This window comes from Vulpes lagopus, chromosome 23 (assembly GCF_018345385.1).
Source record: "Vulpes lagopus strain Blue_001 chromosome 23, ASM1834538v1, whole genome shotgun sequence".
NCBI lineage: Eukaryota > Metazoa > Chordata > Mammalia > Carnivora > Canidae > Vulpes > Vulpes lagopus.
Window position 1 is genome coordinate 29,936,693 of NC_054846.1, and position 21,630 is coordinate 29,958,322.

Genomic DNA, 21,630 nt, shown 5'->3' on the forward strand with positions numbered 1-21,630 from the left:
TGGAGAACTCAGTAGAAAGTAAAAGCAGAGCTCCGGCCTCTCCTTTAAGTGGCTGACCCACCTGGCTCCCACCCCTGGGGGGCTGGGCCATCCTGCGTGATGGGGCCCAAGGAGCTCCCCCCATTTGCACAACTGGGAACATCCTGAGAATTAATTAGCATCAACCCGTGATATTTCAGGCAAAGAGCTCATCAGCGCCCCCAGGTCATTGAAACGGATTGTCAAAGTAGGGCAACAAGTGTTCAGCCGCTTGACACTTTTTTTTCTTCTCTCTCTCTCTCTCTCTCTCTCTCTCTCTCTCTCGAAAATGTGAGTTGGTGAGAAAGAATCAGGAAATACCTTTGTAGCGAATGGCACCAACCACAGTGAGGGTCTGCTACCTTCAAACACTCCGTACAGGATTGATGTTTACTGCAGTTTGCAACACGAATTCTCCTCACCTGAAAATAAAGACGGTTCAGACGGAATTATAAGCAACACCAGAAAAACTACAACACCTTATCTGATAAAGGGCCACATGGAGCATATTTATCAACTTGGACTGGGACGGACTCTGTAATGACACTGGGCGGCAGTTCTCAGAGTTTTGGGGGTGAAGTCGCTTCTCAGCATCCCCTGGGGAAGCCTCTGAGAGTACAGATTCCCAGGTACCCTGCGGCCCCCCACAGCGGAGGCTCCTGCCTGGTAGGGCTGGGATCCAGCCCAGAAGTGAGGAGAATCCCACAGCCCTGCCAGGGTAACTCCATCACTTCAGCTCCTGGCTCGCTTGCTCACATTCCCTCCACTGGAGTTGAGAGTAGAAGAAATGGGGAGTATTCAAATCATTGCCTGCCCCTTGAGCTGCCTCTTCCAGTTGCCAGGAAATAGCAACCCACAGAGCAGGTGCCTGTGCTGGGGAGACCCAGGTATCTGAGACAGCCAGTCGGGGCCTGGAAGCAGGGTGGCAGGAGGCAGAGAGGACCTCAGTGTCACACGGAACATTTTCTGCAGGCAAAAATCCCACAGCAGGTAGTAAGGAAACTTGTGGAACTCATTAAGCCAGGAAGTTGTACATGCTAGAAGGTATAAGTAACTTCTTTAAAAGGTTAGAGACACAGAGATTTCTAGAAAGGGTTGCTGAGAAAAATAGGCTATGCTGAGGAGCACTCTTCAATTCTAAGTTGACTTCATGGAAAATAAACCCACCCATTCCTCACAGTCCTCAATGTTGCTGAATGATGTGGGGCACACCACCAGCCTGGGCCAGAATTCACCAGAATGTGGATATTTCCTCATAGCTCACACACCATCCTTTTAATTCTGGGAAGATTTTCATAAATATGTAATCTATCTAACCTTGTTTTCTTACCTGTGAAATGGTGACAGTGCTGTTGACTATTAATACTGTCTGGCACATACTAAGCGCTCAATAAATGTTAGCTATTGCTATTGTGTGAGGAACAGGCTCCACGGTCCAACAGACGTGTGAAACCTTACACAGAAAAGGCAAATAGGTTTCCTTAGAACAAGGCTTCTGAGAGCCTTTGAATATGCTAAGCATCACGATACTCCAGGAAGGGTTTAGTCAATAACATCTCCTCCTAGGGCCACTTTTGCTCAGAGTACTTAGTGGAATATGAGTCTCTAGAACATTCTATGAGAACCATTATATGGTGTACTTAAACACACAAACAGCTCCATGTAAAAGAGAGAACAAAACAAGTACTTACGTTGGACCTCCTTCTCTAACTTAATAACACATTATAGTGACTATCCCACAGCAATGCATAAATCTTCATACAGTTATTTTTAACGGCCACATATTCTATGGATGTACCAGGGCATATTAGTTTGGCTGTTACTATCTCTCCAAGAGTCTAGGAAAGAACCTTCCTTAGGTTTTGCCTCTCCAGGGATTATACTGGCTCAACCAGAAGCTTACTAATAGGATCCCCAGCACTAAACCTAAGTGAAGAATATAGGAATAACCTGCTTTGATGCCCAGTCAAAAATTCTCCCTAGGACTTCAGGCTTTGAATGACCAGAGGCTAAGCGCTCTTTACCTCCCAGAAAGTGAGGACCTGTCAGCTATCCATGGCTCTCACAGTGGTTCTCAGCTTGAGTTCTGAGGAAAGCAGTAATGAGAATTTATGAGCTATTTGCAATGTTTCAAAAAGCTGAGTGGAAAAACATGCTTGGATCAAGCAAGACTTCAAGAGTCTCCACTTTGGGCTGGAATTTTATCAGCTCTGTGTGATAGCACAGTCCATTCTCTGGCTGGCAGTTTTCAGATGCCCTTGATAAATAAAGCCTGGGAATGGGAATAGCTACTTAATCCATGCAGTTTGTGGAACAGACAAAAATCTTTCAAATGTGGAAAGCCCAGGGAAGAAATAGAATGAAAAGTGTTGAACAGTGAAACAAGTTGCTGGGGAAGATTCCGTATGGCAAAGAAGTGCTTTACCAACATAGATCAGGTCCACTGCCCATCCCACTGTGTTCATCTTGACAAAGCCAGCTGTTCAACGGGCAAAGGGCAATATGGCCTTCCTAGGAATTCTGGAGACTACAAAGTGCCTGCGTACCCACCTGGTGACTATAACAGCACATGTAGCTTGATATCATTGCTATTCCCCTTAGAACGAGAGACAAAAGAATGGAAAGTAGGAGTGGACCAAGGGCAGCTGGTCTTTTCTTTTCTTTATTCATGAGAGACAGAGAGAGGCAGAGACATAGAGAGAGAAGCAGGCTCCCTCTGGGGAGCCCGATGTGGGATCACACCCTGAGCCAAAAGCAGATGCTCAATCACTGAGCCACCCCAAAGACAGCTGTTATTCCATTATATAATTCTGTAAGTCTCAATTATCTCCTTTATACTTTGTATGTTCCAGTGGCCATGAGTCTAAATTACCAAGCCAGAAGTGGCTGCTATTTTCCCAAGTTTGGAATTTGATCTTGTTTTCATGGGCTTTAAGGTCAGGCCAGAATTGAAGTCCCAGCCTTGACAGGGCCTAACCTGTGTGTGTGTGTGTGTGTGTGTGTGTGTGTGTGTGTGTGTGTATACACCCTTGAGTGAGTTATTTAACTCCCCCAAGTCTTTGGCTCTTCATATATAAAACAAGGGCAATTTTATCTCATTAAATTATTAACACACTTCATCACCATGGTTTTTATATGTGTGTGTGTGCACAGGCACAACTGTATGCATGTAGAGAGACCATATTTAGAATGGTAACTAGTATGTGGTCAATAGGGACTGAATAAAAATTAGTTTTTTTCTCTCTCTTGGCGAAAGCACTTTGTAAAAATGAAGAAAATGTAAAAAGATATTCTTTTTATTTCAGTAAGCAGAAGCAAGAAGAAAAACTAACACAGCCAGATAAATTAAGAGAGAGAGGGTGAGTGCCATATATTTCCTGGTTCATGAATGTGTATGAGATTGTGGCCTGATATTAACCCCAAATTCCAAAGCCAATCCCATTGGGTATATTCATAAATGCATCTAACCGTTCAGTGCCCACACAATAAATGTGTAAATTCAGTTACCTTGCTGATTATGCACCCATTTGCAAGCACACCCTCCTCTGGAAAACTTGGCATTGGAAATATAGCCAATAATAAAATTGTCTAAATAGGTAATATTTCTTGCTTACTTACTGACAGTAAGGTATTTAATTCCGTGTCTGTGAGCCACTGCGGGTCTTCTCAAAGCCTGCAGCAGTGGGTAAACTCAATAGTTCAAAGTAAAAGCTTCACTACTAGATGATGACATTAATTAAGCACTTTTTATTCGTAAGTCAGAAGCAATAACTAGTATTTTTACCTACCTCTTTCCCAGCTGTTAGATAGATGTAGATATTCTTCTTGGGATGGGGAACCAGTTTGTAGAAAATAGGCGTTTCTTCTTTAATTTCATAGATAACCTCTGGACAATTTGAAGTCAAATTCTCACCAAGAATAACCTATTTTTTTTCAAAAAGAGAAATATGATTTCTATTAAATATGTCGAATAGCGGGGTGGTGAGACTTGTAGCTTAATTCTAAGACCACGTGCCCTTATACTCACTACATATATTGGCTGAGTGCCATGTTCCCTAAGAGTCTCCTGACTCAGTCTTCCACGAGGCTGGTAAAAACGAGCACAGCCACACACACACACATCCCAAAGTCACCCTTCAGTGCGGGGTAAGTGTCCTCGCATGTGTAAACTCGAAGGCCACAATTCCCTACCACATCTAGCTTTACAAGAAGCTACAAGTGACAGCTTCATTAACACTGTGCCAAGTGATCTTAAAACTTAAAGGAAGTCAGCTTGACATAGATTTGCACAGATTACTCTGATTCTCCTATAATACTCTACATACTTAGGCATTTTAAAATAACCAGGACAACTTAACAGGCCCAAACAGGTAGGTATGTGTTTATATATAAAATATAAGTGTGGCTTTGAAATTGGACAAACCTGAGTTTCACTCACCTCAGTCAATAAATATCTACTGAACAGTCCTTAGGCATCTGGTATGTTCTAGATGTTTGGAAAATGGCATTGAACAAATGGGGTGGGGGGTGGGGGGTAAAATCCTACCCTCATAGAACTTGTGAATGTGTGTATGTGTGTTTGTATAGTGGAGTGGTAGCAGATGATACATAAATTATAAACTCTATGAGAAGGTGATGTAAGTCAAAATAAAGTGGGGTAAAGACAGAAGGATGCTCCGTGCTCAGGGCAAGTTGCATTGAGAGGTGGTATTTAGGTATATACTTGCAGGAGACGATGACTTGGGTCATTTGGATGTCTGGGTGATACAGGTTCTTGGACAAGCAACCCACCGGTACTGAGGTGGCCAGTGTGATTTGAACAAAACAAGTGAGGCAGAGAGGCAACAGGGATATAACATAGGTTCTTGTCAGCCTATTGTAAAGACCTCACTCTTACTCCAAGGTGAGAGACATGGAGTCACTGCAGGGTTTGAGCAGAGTAGTGACCTGGTTAAAGGAACAGGTTGGAAGCACAAGTATGGATATGTGTCAGGAGACCATTACCATAGCCCTAGAGAAACAGGGTGGTAGCTTGAGCTCAGGTGTGCGTCCTGGCTCTATCCTTTGAGTAAGCTGTGCTACTCTGAACCAGTAACTTACTTAACCTTCCTGGGCCTCAAGGCCTCAACTTCCTTATCTATAAAATGGGGCTAATGATGCCTTTCTTATATACAACTGTTAAGGATCAAAGGAGAATTATGAAAAATGCTTAGCTTGTAATAAATATACAGTAGATAATAATGTTATTAGATTGTAAGCTCCTTTTGAGTAGAGGCCATGCCTTAATTGTCTTTATACCATCCCCTTGCCCGTTGCAATACTTTCAAATTCAAAGGTCTTCAATATTTCATCAGTTTGAACACATCCATTTAGAATACCCATATCTGTTTCTCTACCACTGAGGACAGCAATTACATTGGGCACATGGTTGTAAAAGCAAAATTGGCACCTGAGAGACTCTTTTCAAAGTCTACATTCATGCATCTACTGAGCAATAGCAAGCCTGTATCACATATCCTGATGGCAATTACATATTTGCTATTTTATAAAAGACGCCTTATTATTTTGGTACATGGGGCCTCTTCCTGCATGTGACCCCACTCCCAGGACCTGGGCCTGAGTCTGGCTTTGCCTTGCAGGGGTGACTTCCCTCCATCATCTGCTCTGGGTCAAGTCTATTTGGGATTTGGTACAACTCGCACCTCACTAGGAGCCCATGAACTGCCACTAAATTCAGTAGCAGCTCTGTAAGAGTCAACCTCAGTAACTAAAATAGGACTTTCAAAGAAGGACTAGAATCAGTTTCTAAGGGTAGTGGAAAAGGTCTGTGTCTCAAGTCTTTTAAAAATGACAATAACTGCACCGTTCAGTACAGCAGCCACCAGCCACATATGGCTATTTAAATTTAAATTTAATTAAATTTAAAGTGTAGAACTTCCGTTAGACTAGCCACATCTCAAGTGCTCACTAGCCACATCTGGCTAGTGACTACCATACTGAAAGTACAGATACAGAACCTTTCCTTCATCATGGAAAGTTCTATCGGACAACACTGGCCTACCAAAAACTATGAACAAAGGGAAACATCACGCAGACACCGCCCAAGTGTGGACTCGCCAGGTTCTTGTCTTCCCATCTCTAATTCATAGTCCTTCTTAATTAACTCAGATACAAACAATTGATCAGATTCTAGAAGTGGTCATAGAGAAGAGAGGAAACAGGAAGCCATTAAAAAAAAAACTTTTGATAAAAATATTCTCAAGTGCAGCTCAAGAGAAGACAGGCTGCTGTCCGGGAAGAATTCATCACGCCAAAGGCATCATTGGGTTGAACCACCTGTGAAGCGTTCTTGCGGATAAAACCAAACCTGAATCTAATCAAGCCTTTAGTGTGAACTTCCATTTAGCATTAGGAAACAAAAAAGGAAGGAAGCAGCTGAATGATAGATACCACAAGAAAACAAGCCAAATCCACACTATGGGACATTCAACAAGACAACAGACTTCATTTCCCCAGTCAGTCAATGGCTATGGATAAAGGATGGGAGGTGGCTGCTCCAGACTGAGAGAGACATGAGAGACACACAGAGAGAGGCAGGGACACAGGCAGAGAGAGAAGCAGGCTCCCTCCAGGGAGCCTGATGCCGGGAGCCTTGATCCCAGGACCCCGGGATCACCTGAGCCCAAGGCAGACACTCAACCACTGAGCCACCCAGGCGCCCCTGTACATGGAGATTTATTGCATCATGCATTATAAGCAAAAGATTGCAACGACCTAAATGCCCAACCATAGGGAGCTGAATAAATACGGTATAAACAGTATGGTACCATGTAGCCATAAAAATAATTAGGAAGCTAATTATTTTGCGTATATGTTTAAAACATTACATATATATCTATACATATTATATAAACATATTTATATACACATAGAGCATGTGTAATATGTTGTATATTTGATAAAATGGCGAAAGACTACCTTCCCTCTTTTGCTCGCAGACATATATATGTCTGGGAAGATACCCAAGAAACCCATATCCCGGGATCCCTGGGTGGCGCAACGGTTTGGCGCCTGCCTTTGGCCCAGGGCGTGATCCTGGAGACCGAGGATCAAGTCCCACATCGGGCTCCCGGTGCATGGAGCCTGCTTCTCCCTCTGCCTGTGTCTCTGCCTCTCTCTCTCTGTGACTATCGTAAATAAATAAATAAATAAAAGTAATCTGATCTTTTCGGTTAGAGAGAATATTTCAGTCAAAAATTAAAAAAAAAAAAAAAAGAAAGAAACCCATATCCCTGGTGCCCCACAGGTCAGGAACGTGTGACTTTCACTGTATATCCTCTTGGTTCATTTGAGTTTTGAACAATGTCAGTGTATTATCTGAGAAAAATATGATTTACATTCAAAAAGTGAGAGTGAGTGGGCCAAATTGTTCTTTTTGCTAGACTCTACAGAGAACAGTCACTATAACCCTGAGGATCGGACAACAGCAACGTCTCATTTTCATCACAGGGGCCCAAACGTGGAGGGATCAGAGTCTCTGTGGTCATGGTCCTCACCTCTCTCAGGTGACTCCAGGACAGAGAGACATGACTTTCTTTCCCCTTTAGATTTCTATTGATGTCACCTCCTCTGCCTCTCATTCCCCCAGCCCATCTGAGAGGCATCAAAGCAACACTTGGATCTTCTAACTGCAAAATTTGTGTCAACATCAACACAGAGAAGCCAGCCAGCAGGACCGGAGCACGGGAAATGTTCCTTCCTCAGCTCAGTTTATTTAGCTGGGCAGCTTTGGAGAAAGAACGCAATGCGTGAAGCGATGCAGGAAGTAACAGTGAGTCACAGAAACCCAAAATGGGTTGAGTTTTGTATAGAAGAAACTCATCCAATTCACACACACTCCTTGGGCATGATGTGGATTTTTAGCTCTTGTTTCCAGAATATCCCTTTAATATCGATCTAATCCGAAGTCAACCTTAGCCTCTGCCACGCGTGTTCTCATTTACCCCTTCATCCTTCGATTCTCAGGCATCACCTCCTCTGAGCAGCTTTCCCTGGTTGCCTTTCTACCTCAACCCACTGTCATTGCTACCCATCAGTCTGTTTCCTCCTCTGGACCCTTCCTACTGTCTGAAATGGCTTTATTGCTGATTAATTCAGTTATGTATCTCCTGTCTTTTTCTTCCCATCATGAGAGCAAGGGGGTTGCCTGTTTTATTCATTTTTGTATCCTCAGCACCCAGAATAGCGTCTGACACATAAAAGGTAACCCAATAAATATTTATTAAATGAAAAACAATTCTATTAGCATTCAAGATTTTATAGGGCTCTTCAGATTTTTCCAGCTGAAGCCTGTGTAGAAAACAAATTTTCCCTGGTGGAGAATTTCAGTTTGTGTCAACATATTGTTTCTGTTGACATCTTCCTGAAGTCTCATGGTAGGCTATTAACTAGCCTTGGGATTTTTGTTGCATACAAAAACCTCCCAACTCCAGTCCTGAAATGTGCAGTGTGTGAGACTTCCACACCACACAGTTACATTACAAGTTCAACACCATCCACGGAAAAGATAGTCTGGTGAGGAAGATGGCAGGGGAGGGGAGGAGAAAAATTAAAAGATTATTCTTTTTTTTTCTTTACTATTACCATGAAATGGAAAAGCCATGGGTAGTCAAGAAAGCTAATATAATATACTCCAAATTTCTTCCCTTACGCCTCAACTCTGTGGGGCTAACCAGTTAAAGGGCAACCAAGCCAATCTTCTTCTCTTAATAAATAGTTTCTTTAAAATGTTGTGAAGGGGACATAAACCATGCACACACGAGAAAGGAAGGTAATTATCCAACAGTGTTTAAAGTGCTTCAGTCATTAGTAGTAAAGGTGAAATATCAAGATGAAGGCAAACTCCTCTTTTATTTCCAATTTACTTATTTCAGTGTAAAGTAGTAAGAGAAGAGTACAGCTTGAACCACAAGTTCTGGGCTGTGGATTACAAGGCAGTAATAGTTCTAAACTGAGAAGTCCCTGCAAACTCACAAACTAGAAAGAATGAGATGGAGGTGAACTTGAACAAGCCTCACAGGATATCCTATACAGCCAGTCACGGAGGCCATTTCCAAGTTTTTGTTTTTGTTTTTGTTTTTTTTTTTGAAAAGCCATTTCCAAGTTTTGACACTGCCTGCTGTTTTGACTTTTTTGGCCTGTTACCTCAGCTCAGCCATCCCCACCACACCAACCTTCCAGTCCCAGGTCCTGTCCTAGGTTCTGCTCGGCTTCCTTTCCCTTACTTGAACATTCCATGGGAATAAAAATAGAGCTTGTCTTTATAAAATATTTCGTTATTTTTGTTAGGTCTTTTTTTCATTTGAAAACTTCCAAACCAGAATCAAGGCACACTTCAGGTGCACACGTTTTACAAATATCTGTGAGAATACAGAAGAACTTTCTGGAACTGGTCTGAATTTTGCTCCACGGTCTGGATAAATGAAATCCACCTGGAGGATTAGAGTTTTGAGGGCCACATGGCTAGCCAGTCCCGACTCTAAGCAGCGAGAGCAGTGCTTCTCTGCTGGACACAGGGAGGGGACATGCAGGATGGAGCTTCTGTACCCTGAAACCTACTTCAGTCCTAGGGATGTTGGAGGAACCCAACACTGCGAGAGCCATTCCAAAAATCAACTCGAACACAGATCTCCTACCTTTGCTCTCAAAGAGCCCATGGGGGAAAAGCTGAAGTCCCACAGGAGGTTCAGAGGCTCCCATGAGCTACTTGCAGCCCTGGGAGGAGGAGGCTCTGCTGCCTTCCTCTAATACAGAAGTATGCACTGTGCTGGGCTGCCAGATGCTGTCCCCAAATAGGAACAAACTAAAACCACAGAAGCCAAAGCCCCTTCTAACAAAACCTCAAATACTTGCATCTTGGTATTAACCCAGACACTCCAATTTTTGAAAGAAAATGTAAAAAGACAAAACAAAAACAGTCCCACACATCCTACCAAGCTCTGCACACTGCATGTTAATTGTCAGTGCAGTTTGGTTGGGGGACAGGTTGCTTTAGTCCCAATCACCTTGAGCAAGTTACCTCATCTCTGCGAGCCTCGGGTTTTTTTCATTTATCAAGTAGGGATGGTAACACTATTTGCCTCGCGAGGATGAAGCGAGCTGACCCATGCAGACACTGGTTCTAATGCCTGGCACAGAAGTCAGAGCTCAGAAATGTTAGCTATTACTATGCCTCGGCTGCTGCCTCTTCTTTTATGCTTACAGGAAAGGTTAATGGGCATGCATAAAGTCACAAATTTCAAATTTCATGCATATTCCATTATTACTTATTTTAACACCTGGAAAAGCTCAAAATATTCAATTGTGCCCTTGAAATGAGGACAATTTTCTATATGCAACAGTCAGCTCAAAGGAATCCAAAGCCCACCATAGGCTGTGCCACCGTCTGGACAAAGATTCAGCGTGTGTCTATAAGACTGGGTGCGCACTCTGCAGCGTGCGGGCTTGCAACACGTGACATGTGAGTCCCCAAAAGCTGACTTCAGTGTGACCATCCTCGCTCAGCTGATCTCACAGGAGACGCTGACAACTGAGAAAGTACAGCATGCAATCTTGTTCAGAAGGGAAGTAAAATGAGGAAATAGCAGACCGGGAGGGGGTTGGTGGGAGAGTGACGACACAAAACCCATCTCACAGCCATTTGGATCACACTTCACAAAGTTAAAGAGGAAGGATACACTGTTAAAAGGACCCTTTCAAGTTCTGAATTCCTTCCATTTTTCTAAAATCTTACAAAGGGACCTAGGAATAAAGGCAGGAGAAAGAGGGCAGCGAAGGCATTCGCACATTGCCAAGTCTTTTCGGTTTTCCACTTCTCCCGGCAAAATCTTACCTTTGGGGGTGGTGCAAGATCACCTGGAAGCAGCGTGGGTCCTTAAGGACACTTAGAAAATGAATGAGTAGCTCAGCCTGAGCCCAACCAATGTCAAGTTTCCACATTATAGAACATGACACAGCTATTTAAAAATACTGTTTACAAAGGGTCTGCCGTAACATTTTAATTCTGGCATTTTTCCTTCATTAACTGAAGGGGGGAAAAATGGATGTAAAATTGGATAGAGTCTGACCTCAACTATGCGCAAAAAAAAAAATCTAAAATGCTGCCAACAGTTGCCTCTACATAATAGAACTAGAGGTGGGGTGGGTTTTTTTTGGGGGGGGGATTCTGTTTTCCCCTCAACCCCTGCTACTTTGTAACCTTCTCTAGGAACATATATTACTTTCACAATAAGAAAAAATTATTTAAATGACCTGATGTTTAAAGTTGCAAAAAAAAAAAAGTTGCACCAAACTATGTTAAAATTCCATGAGGTTTTCAGAGGCTTAGATTAGAGTTTGTGTGTGTGTCTATGTGTGTATGTCGTGATTAAAAAAAAGAAAAAGAAAAAGAAAAAAAAGCAATTGGCCCCCAACTGCTGTTTCCTGCCCCTCATCCAACCAGACATATACTACAGTGCCTGGCATCTGTCAAAATGCTGCCAACTCTTGATCATTGTAAATCTGATGAGTCAGGCTGTGGGGGATCCAAGCCCCCTTTCTTCTCCTCCTCCCACCGGCTGCCTCGGGTTGGGTTTTGTTTTTCGTTGCTCATTAGTACCTCCACTCTGTGGCTTAAGAAGCCAAGCTTGTGTCTATCAATGTTCGTCTCTTCTAACAGTTCTGGTGACAAGTCTGGCAAGGGAGAAGCTTGAAGTTTTTGAATAAAGGGCTTCAGGAATGATCTGTGCCTTCCAATCATCGACACAATCCTGGGTCTTGGGACTCTGGGTAATTTTATGGGCGGCATCCAAGAATCTGTACATGGGATACACAGGGGATGTCTTGGGAATTCCTGGGCTGTCCGAGGGAGCCTGGCGGAGCCAAGTCAGTTCAACTTGACCCGTCACAACTTCCTCCTGAGGGAAGGGACCTTCCTGAGGGAAGCCGGGAGCCAGGATTAACTCCCAAGACGTTATAGTGCCATTAGCTGTTCCTTCAATCAGATAGATGGTCTGCCTCCGTCTAGGGGTGGGGTTCTTCCAGGAGCTTCTAAAAACCCTGACCAACACCCCGGGAACACTGGTTCCCCCATCACTGGCCTCCACGGATCCCTATCAACGTGCCTCCTATCCTTCACTCCCACCCCCTCCAGGGAACGCTCAGGGAATGGCTGCCCGGGCCTGGCACACAGATTACAAACTCTGGGTGGCACAAGGGACATTAGCGCAGGCTCTGGAGTCACTCCAGATTCAAATCTCTGTTCTGCCGTCTGTCCCTTGGGCAAACCGTCCACTTTCTCTGGGCCTCACGTCCCTCATGGGGAAGAGGGGCGTCGTATGTAACTACCTCACAGGAGGGGGCTGAGTCAGAACACGTAGAGGGCCTGGCACAAGGGCAAACACTGTACAAACATCAGCAGTCACAAAATAAACCAGAACACCCAACCAGCCCATGTTATCTGAATCCTAAAAACAAGGCCTCAGGTACGGCTTTTGAAGGTGTGCACCACACAGGCGCCGGGGAAAGCCGCACGCCAGTCAGCTACCTCTTCCTCGGCAGCGTCGAGCTGCCACCTGGCCCAGCCCCAGGCCCCCCAGTGCCACAGCATCACTGAAAACTGGCCAGGGGCACACAAACTCCTGGACTGAGCACACAGGACAGGCCATCCCCTGGGAAGCTATTTACGGCCCTGTGTTCCTTCACCTCTGATTTATCCTGAAACAGTTTGGTTGGCTCAGCTTTGGGGAAACACTGTTCTCGTCCTAAAACTCATCAAAAATATCCTCAATCTGAAGAGATAATTGGTGAGGAGGCCCCGGTAAGGATGGATGGCAACTTCTTCCTCAGCCAGGTTCATGGGTCCAATCTGCCTGACCAGGTTGGTGAGAGCCACATGTGTCACTGTCCTGGCACCAAGCAACTTGTGTCGAATGACTGATGGGTGTTTACCTTTCCCCAGGAAAGAAATCTAACACAACAGGAAAGATGATCAATGTATATTTTAAAAGAATGTGTATACAAACAAACTCCTTCCCATATGTTACTGGGTTTCCTCCAAAGAAAACAGATTAAATCAAATGCCTACCAGGCACCGAGCATTGTATTAGGCTGTGGGGATCCAGGACCCCCTTCTCGAGAAGCTTAAAAAAATCAAGTTGGGGAGGCAAGACAAACATGAGTGAAGAGGTTGGGCATCAAAATGAGACATCTGTAATGAGCCAAAAGAATGAGGCAGATAATGAGTATTTCAGATGAGGGGAAAACATGATCGGCCTGGCTTCAAACAGGAGACGGAGCATGAGCTGAGCAGAAGCATAGACATGTAGGATTCAGTAGAGAAAGTAAAAAAAAAAAAAAAAAAAAAAAAAAGCAAGCAATCCCAGAAGGGGGCACAGTGGGAATAAGGTTGGGGGCGGGGGACCAGAGGACACAATGCACATGGGGGAACAGATAGGTTTGGCTAGAGCAGGGGATAAGTGCACAGAAGACAGAATTAGAGGCCATCAGGAAAGGAAGGGGTTTTCTGGGTTGTCCAGCCCAATCTCATTTTAGAGATGAGGAACGGGAAGCTCAGAGACGTTAGGGGATTCACCTACAGCCACACAGCTAGTTGTCGATGGGAGATCAATTGAGAAATCATATCTACTTGTACTCGATTTGGAATCTGAGCTGACAGTAAATCAACTGGCTACCGGGAGGCAAAAGGACATCAGCCTAGGGTGACAGAAACCGTGCGGTTCCCAGCTATGAATGTTGATGGAGGCCACAGGAAGGTGTTCAATAAATGCTTGTCGATGAAACTGATAAGCTAGCCACTCTACCACTTCAGACAAGTCATTACTGTCTCCTCCTCCCACTGCCCCCCGCCCCCCAGTGAATAAAAATCCCAACTTGACCAGTGGTATACCCATTCGTGGGGAGAAAAGGCTCCTCTGAGATAAGTCAGGGGGAGTCTCCAAGGATGTCAGGGGAAGTCTCCAAGTATGTCTAACCTCTCTGTGGTATGAGTACCAAGGGCAGAAAACAAAACCCCTCCATGGGTGGCAAGCAGGCTTGGAGGGAAGGAGCACTGTTTTTTCTACATTTCAAGGTTTTATAATCCCTCACCTGTCTGAAGCTGTAAGAAATCAGGAGCGTCGTACATTTCCATTACAAAGGAGATGTGAACCAAAAGGTTAAATGTCTTAGGAAGGTGGCCTGGGGGAGGCTGAGGGCCAGACACCGCCCCCCCTTCACCTCCCCCAGGCAGCTTATGAGTAAGGGAAGGAGAATGACTGGGAAGCAGGACAGCCAGAGCTTCCTTACACGGCTTGGGAGGCTATCACATACAGATTTCCAGAAATCTCTTTGTGGTCATTTCTGAGGGTCTCTGGGCAGTTTGCAAAGCAGTTTGCAAAGCAGTTCATATGGTCTTGTGTATAACCCAGGAACAATAAAATAATAAATAAATAAATGTAAAAGCACAAAATGGATCACTATTAAAATTGACATTGCAGAAGGGCACAGAAAACCAACCTTAAGTAACTGGCCATCTCCAGTCCCCAAGAACAAAACGGTCCTGTTCATTACCACGGTGCCATAAACGGATGTCAGGTCGGAATGGATCAAGGTAGATGATGCGATTGGTGGGACTCTCTCAGGTTGCTCCCCGTCTTTCTGAACATGCACACAAACGCACAAATGAAAAAAAGATCATTTTTAACAGCGATAATCACTTAGGCCCACCTAGGAAGGATCCTGCTTGAGCCCCAAATACATTTTCTTAGACAAGATCCCCAGGAGCAACTGCTTATCTGCTCGATCTGCAGGATCCCCACGCTTGCCCAACCCGTGGAAAGCCATTTGTTTACTATGTATTAACATGTATTGATTGCCAGCAGTGAGCCAGCCATCCATTTAACACTCCTCCAGCTGATACATGAAACCGAGTTCCACTTTATCGCCAAGAAAGAGCCCACTGCTGAATTGGGAGGGAGACAGTCTTGTGCTTGGCGGTTTGCACGATCCTGCTGCAAATTATTTTAGCTAGGGATTGGCTCCTGGGAGGTTCGACGAGCCACTTCCCAAGATGTGAGGCAGACCGCCCTGTGGGGCGTGATGGCAGAGTCGAGACTGTGGATTTACAAGACAGATGCAATGTGAGGCCCAAAGACAGGGTAATTAATTCAGAGGGTAAAAAGGGAAAGAGACGGTCATGGGCGGCGGCGGGTAGGACAAAACCACAGAGCCAAAGGGGGAACTAAGCAAAAGGACTGGATGTGGTGCTGATGCTCTTGAAGAAGCAACAAAAAGCTCAACTTCCAACCTGAAGGCATTTCCATGGTCCGGAGCGTTGAGCGCATAGCATCACACACTTGGTTCTGATCATTAAATAGAGCCCCTCTGTAAACCCAGGGCAGACAGAGTGTTGACCAAGACGTCTTGGTCTCTCTTGGGTAAAGGCAAGAAGTGCTTCACGCTGCTTCCTGCCTTCAACGGCAGGAAACTGAGTTTGCTACACAAATCTCTGGAAGATACGAAGCCAGAGCGAGCCGTTACTGTCGGTAGCTACTGAACACAGTGTGATAGCAGACTTTATCTGCCAGAGCTCCGTTCCCAATTGTACTCAGGTTTCCAAACCCACATGTAAGTCTTAGCCCATAGGAGAGCTGGTAAAAACTCCAGTGAGCCTCAGTGTAACTCCTAGAATTGCCCTGCTTGGGGAGAAGGGCGGTGAGCAAGGGGAGGCTAAGACTTATTAACTTCATTACATTATTGCTGACAGTGTTTATGTCTTTCAATTTACGTCTTATTAAACATTCATTATTTTTAAGCCCACCAAGTTTCATTAACATCTAAAGTAAATGGATTCATGGACTAAATTGATTTCTGAAGCCTTTAAAGTGCCGTCTCCATTTCTTTGTTGAAGTTGCGCTGGGAAGAAAAGATAAGGTAGCAAGGATTTCTCCAATGCTGTGATCACTTTTCAAGGGAAAGATGTCATAACCTAAGAGAAAGTGACTTATTTGCATAAAATATTCCAGAGCGAACTCAGTTTAAGAAGATTTTTTGGAAAGCCCATTAGAGATTTGTTTTTTGGGTTTTGTTTTGTTTTTTTCTCCTGTTAGATACTTGTCATGTAGTCAGGGAAGATGAGGAATTGTCCTATTAGAATTGAAGTTAAGGAAAAAAAATCTCTGTGGGTCTGAGAATCAGAACAATAGATCACTGTTTAGATAAGGATACCTCATGACTATGAGTAGAAAGAGAAAAATCGGATGACCTTTAGATTGAAAAAAAAAATAACAAAACCACACGACACATCTCGTTTCAAAATAAAACCAGAATTGTTCAAACTTAAGGTCAGCTGACCATGCCTATTACTCTTATTAAATATTTGAGCATCGCAGAGAGGCTAACTCAGAGAATTGGGTGTCATCTTTCTGGGCATCTGGAATGTTCTCATACTGCTATCTTTGACTGAAAGACTCCCTTCTCCCTCATCCCAAGGCACAGAAAAATGTATGGCTAAAGGTTGCTGATTATTCATCCACAAGGACCAAATGGAGCAGTGTATGCCTACATTTGGTATACAATAGTTGCTTAATAAGTGTGGCCATTTTGATTGCCCAAGAACCATGACATCACAGGGAGGCTTTGCTGAGGCTGGATGAAATACTCTGTGATATTCTGCTTGGAGCCAAAAACACAGAAGTGGCTCAAAAGTTACTAAAGGCACAAGGACAAAAATTGCTTCCAAATTACCATGTTTGCCAGTGTCCTTCCCTGACTTCTGACCATTCTGTAATCATTGTACTTCTCCATATTAAGTCCTGGATCAGTAGCACAGATGAGTAGTAGAGCCGTGAAATCAGTGGTCTCGAATTTGGGAGCTACTGGCCTAAGCAAACTTCCTGGGGGGAGGGGGCCAGGGAGCTTAGGTCCCTATTCAGGTTCAGTTCTTACCCACTGGCTGACCCGATAATTTATGTAACCCTGTTAGGGGTTGGCTTTCTTGGTGGTGAATAAGGCTAATGATTTAGCCTGATTGGTAGGGGGGTTATGAAGAAGAGACAGTAATGTTAGTAGTAAAAAGTATCACATGCTGATAACATGTTAGCTGGTGTCAGTAACATGTACCTACTGTATGCTACTTGGAGTATTTTATTACCTTACTTAATCCTGGTCCTCTCACTTTCTGGCTTAGTAATCTTGTGTATGTTATTTAACCTGTGACTCAGTTGCCTCCTCTACACAAAGGAAGTGATAGCAACGACTGAGTATGCAAGTCCCAGTGAAGCTCAGAACAGTGTTTGGTGCGCAGTCAGACATAATCCCCGTATTCGTTTTCATTACCTCATTTAAAAACACAAACAGTTGCTACCACACTCGTGACAGTCCTTCCCACCTTCTTCACCATGAGAACCCTGATCCTGTCCAGGTAGCCTGGGAAACCATGACTGGTCCAAGCCACACAGTAATCCCATTTCTCCACTGCCAAGTATCTGCTTTCCTACTCCTTAGAGCGAGGGGTCGCCATGTGGTCCCATTTGGGCCAATGAAATGGAAGAAGTTCACTGGACAGGGGCTTCTGGGAATAAATTTCCTCTGAGATAAGAGGCGGCTCTTGAGAAGAGCCCACTTGCCCTCTCCCCTCACTTGCTCCCTTTGAAATCTGTTGTGTGAGGCCACCATGCACAGAGAATTTGGCTTCCATGAGATCCAAGATGGAAGATGAAAATCAACATGGCACAGGGGAAAATAAAGCCTCTAGGTTCCTGAGGGCACCACTGAGCACAGCTGCCGACCTTAAACCTTTGACTAACAACAGATGGTATGGCTTCAGTTGCTGTCGAATGGGTTATCTGTTACTTGCTATCGAAAGCAAGTCACTACAAGCAACGAGAGCCGTGTTGGACATGACGCTAGAGTCTAGCTTTTCCTGAGCTGCGAGGGACCAAGAACCAGCTAAGCGCTTATCCTCTCACCATGGAGGACCTTGGCCACAGTCAGGATTGTACAGCCACTTACAATAGCGAGCCTGGAAGAAAATAGGAAAGAGCAGGCCTGGACCTCACGTAAACTCCAAGGGCCGCTGTGGCTGAATGGAAATGGATTCTTTTGTGCTAGAAACACACAGAAATGGACAAGTCCCTGTGAATGGAGAAAGGGGCCCTCTGAGTGGCTTTCTTATGCTCATTTCAGCAAATGGAAACAAAAGACAGACAGCCTTCAGAGAAACCTCCTCATGAAAGTGAAGTTAATACCTAGGGAGTCAAGCCAAGAAAGGGGTGACATACACAGTCGCTCCCCCCACCCAAGTCCAGAGATAATTCTTACTCCTTTTTTTTTTTTTTTTGGCCTATTTTCTGTCTTGCCCTTCTCTCCCCTTAGGGCATAATCGCTAATGTTGCTCTCAGCCTATTCTCTCTAGTTTATTATGTGTAATTTATTTCTGAATCCCAGCCTCTGCTTGTTCGTCTGTGTGTAACAAGGTTAATGTCTTGTAATGATGCTTTTGCCAGTTCTGCCTTTCATGACAAAATCCAATCTTGATTGAGCTCTAACCCTCGTCTCCCCTTTGGGCTTTCTTGGTCCCCTCAGAGTCGTCATTCTGCCTCTCCCGCCCGCCATGTCTGACCATAACGTCACGCCTACCCCGCAGCCCGAAGAGGGAAAGTTTCCTCAGGTTGAGGGAAAAGCTGCCTTGTCTCAAACAATATTTGGCTTCGAAAAGGGAGAGGCTTGAGCTCGACCTACCAAAGGGGAACCAAGGGTACTAGGAAAGGTGCAGGAGTACGTGCGTGTACCGGGCACGGTGGGCCTACTGCAAGGGGAAACAGCTTGACCTCCTTGCCGTACCCTTCTGTGACCTTTCGTTGCCAATAAACATTCCTGATGTGTACTGCACAACTCCAGGGGGCACCGGTCATGTATTCTAGAGTGAATGGCACCCTCCAGTAGAGCAATTCTGTGGTCCTGCTCCACCATGCAAAAGATGGCCTGGCCTGACTCATCAAGGCTTTTGCAGGTTGTTCACAGCCATGCTGCAGCTATCATGGAACAGTGGCGGGGGCGGGGGGGGGGGGGGGGGGCAGGGACTGCGCACCCAGGTGGGGCCTCAAGTGTTAGAGACCCAGCAGGCGTCAAGTCGTGTCCTTCCTAGGTGCTAAAACACTCCCCCATTTTAGCTTTTCCTGTGGGGCCAGGAAAAGATACCAACTGGGTGCCTATCAACTTCTTATACCTTGATAAAATGCCTCTTGGGCGGTTAACTTTGTATTCTGTACACGTATTTTGAAACAGTTTCTCCACCACTTCCTAGGGTCCACTTGCAGTTGGGAAACCTCACTTGGGGTCCTACACTCAAGATTTGTGGGCGAACGTGGACACACACACACACACACACACACACACTCCTTCCATTCTGTCCCCTACAGGCCGCTTGATTTTGATGAGTCCCTGAACCTCAGTGACCAAATCTATAAAATGGACAGAATAACACATACGCCCTGCCTATGGCATTGTTGTGAGGCTCAAAGGAAACCACACATGTGAAAATCAGTAGAAAACTCCCTTTATGAAGCGGGAGAGATGGAAAGAACCATTTTTCACCCAAGTGAGTGATTTCATTAGTCATTAAGACTCTGTTGCCTTTCTTTATTCTTCTAGAGTATACAGCATTGCTTGGGTTCTAAGTTTATGGCAACTCTCTGATCATCTGAAGGAAGAATTTACCCTGGGGACTCAAATGATCAAAAGGAAAAGTTCAAACTGTGCATAAGGGGTGGAGAAGTGAAGTTTAGGGACCCAGCTGGGCAGCACAGGCACCAGTGAGCACCAGGCGGCTTGCGGTGGGACCATAGGAAACAGAGAAGTTTGAATTTTGCATGTTCCCACTTGCTTTCCCACCCTCTCTCCTCCCTCCAGACCCCTCAGTGTCCTTCAGCCTCAAAGGCCTACCCACCACCAAAGTTCCACTCTCCAAGATTTATCCTTCCTTCTCCATACTTTACACCCTTTCCCCCATCAAAATCTCCATCTGTTCCCTGTGGCTAATTTCAGTCAATTACTTATGAAAAGAATCTGACTCAAATAATTCACAAAAAGAGATGAATGGCTGACAGTGTAGGGGGAAAAAAACAAACAAACACTTTTCTACATTCTTACAGTTGAAAAGCTCTCAGTCCACCAACGCTTTTCCATGAGGGAGCTTCTGGCCTTCTAGACGGGCCATTTCTTCATCATGGGAGCTGTCCTGCGTGATACAGGATGTGGAGCGTCCCTGGCCCCGGTCCACAAAATGTCAGTAGTGCCCCCCATCCCATCATTTGACAAGCACGAAAGCTCCTTCCCCCACATCTCTATAGACTAAGTAAATGGCATCCTCCTCCTCAAGAGCCACTGGACTCTGTCGCAAAGTTTCAGAGTTACCGGAAAGTGATTATCGAGATGTTTCTTGCCTCCACCCTTGTTCGCACCTAGTCTTCTTCCCCATCATGATGAAAAGCACCACCAATCACCCTCAGCTCCCCTCTTTCCATCACTCCCCACAGCCATACATGAAAAATCTCAGCTGGATCAGCCAACAATTTCGCCTGTCTTCTCCATCTCCATACCCCACCCCCAGGCCACGCACCCTCCATCTCACTCCTGATCTACTCCAAGAGCCTCCTCATCCCTCCCTGTCAATCTACATGCAATCTTTTTCTGACCGGCAGTCAGAGTGATCCTTTAAAATATAAAACAAGTCATGTTACTCCCTTGCCTAAAATTCCTTACCACCTTCCCATAACACTTAGAACAAAACCCACATGTCTCCCCAGAACCTTCCTGAGCTCATCCCTGCTGACTTCTTCACATTTATCTCCTCTCTTCCATCCCACGTTAGTTCCCACAGTGACTTTCTTTCAGACATTTTAACCTATTACCATATTTCTGCCTCAGGGCCTTTGCATATGCTGCCTCTAGTTCCCCAGGCTTCATTCCCTTGTAGCCTGGGTCTTTCTAATCTTTCCAGTTTCAAATTCAATGTCACCTCCTCGCAGACATGTAACTCCATCCCCATCCCAGTTATTATGAATCATAGCACTCCACTCTTTCCTTCAAGATTGTTTTAAGATGTTATTATCTGTCTCCCAGTAGACTCTAGGCTCTGACAATAGTTTATCTGATTCTGCACTTTGAAGGCAGCATACACCTAGGCATCGGATATGTAGTAGGTTGTCAATAAATGTTTATTGAATGCACGAATAAATACATGGATCAATGTTTGAATTCTACAGTCAATATCTTACCAGGCAACCTTGGTACATTGCTAAGTAGGTCTAATCATTACGCAGTTTTGCCATTGAGCCCAAATTTGCTCTTGTAAACACTGGACCTTGGTTCTGCCTAAGGGAGCAATACTGAGCTACCCCATACCTCTCACGGCCACGCATCTCGGCCTTCTCTAGATTTTACATCCGTAGTCCATCCATGAGTCACAAGAGGAAGTTTCTGCATCTCTTGATATCTCAGTCCATAGGCAGGCATCAGGCTCAGTCTCCTGAAAATACGGCTCTACCATGTGAGCAGAGTATGTTAGATATTCTC

General features: G+C 44.8%; 1 protein-coding gene across 2 annotated transcripts in view; it reads right to left on the bottom strand.

The window, feature by feature from the left end:
• The window catches only part of PLXNC1 (plexin C1), a 138,095-nt gene that overhangs the window by 102,816 nt on the left and 13,649 nt on the right, over positions 1–21,630 (bottom strand). For both annotated transcript variants that reach the window (XM_041738315.1, XM_041738317.1), the window contains exons 2-4: positions 14,572–14,712; positions 3,807–3,941; positions 340–440 (exon numbers count right to left, since the gene is read on the bottom strand). In XM_041738315.1, the coding sequence (XP_041594249.1) occupies positions 340–440; positions 3,807–3,941; positions 14,572–14,712 (377 nt within the window). The remainder of the gene's footprint in view (positions 1–339; positions 441–3,806; positions 3,942–14,571; positions 14,713–21,630) is intronic.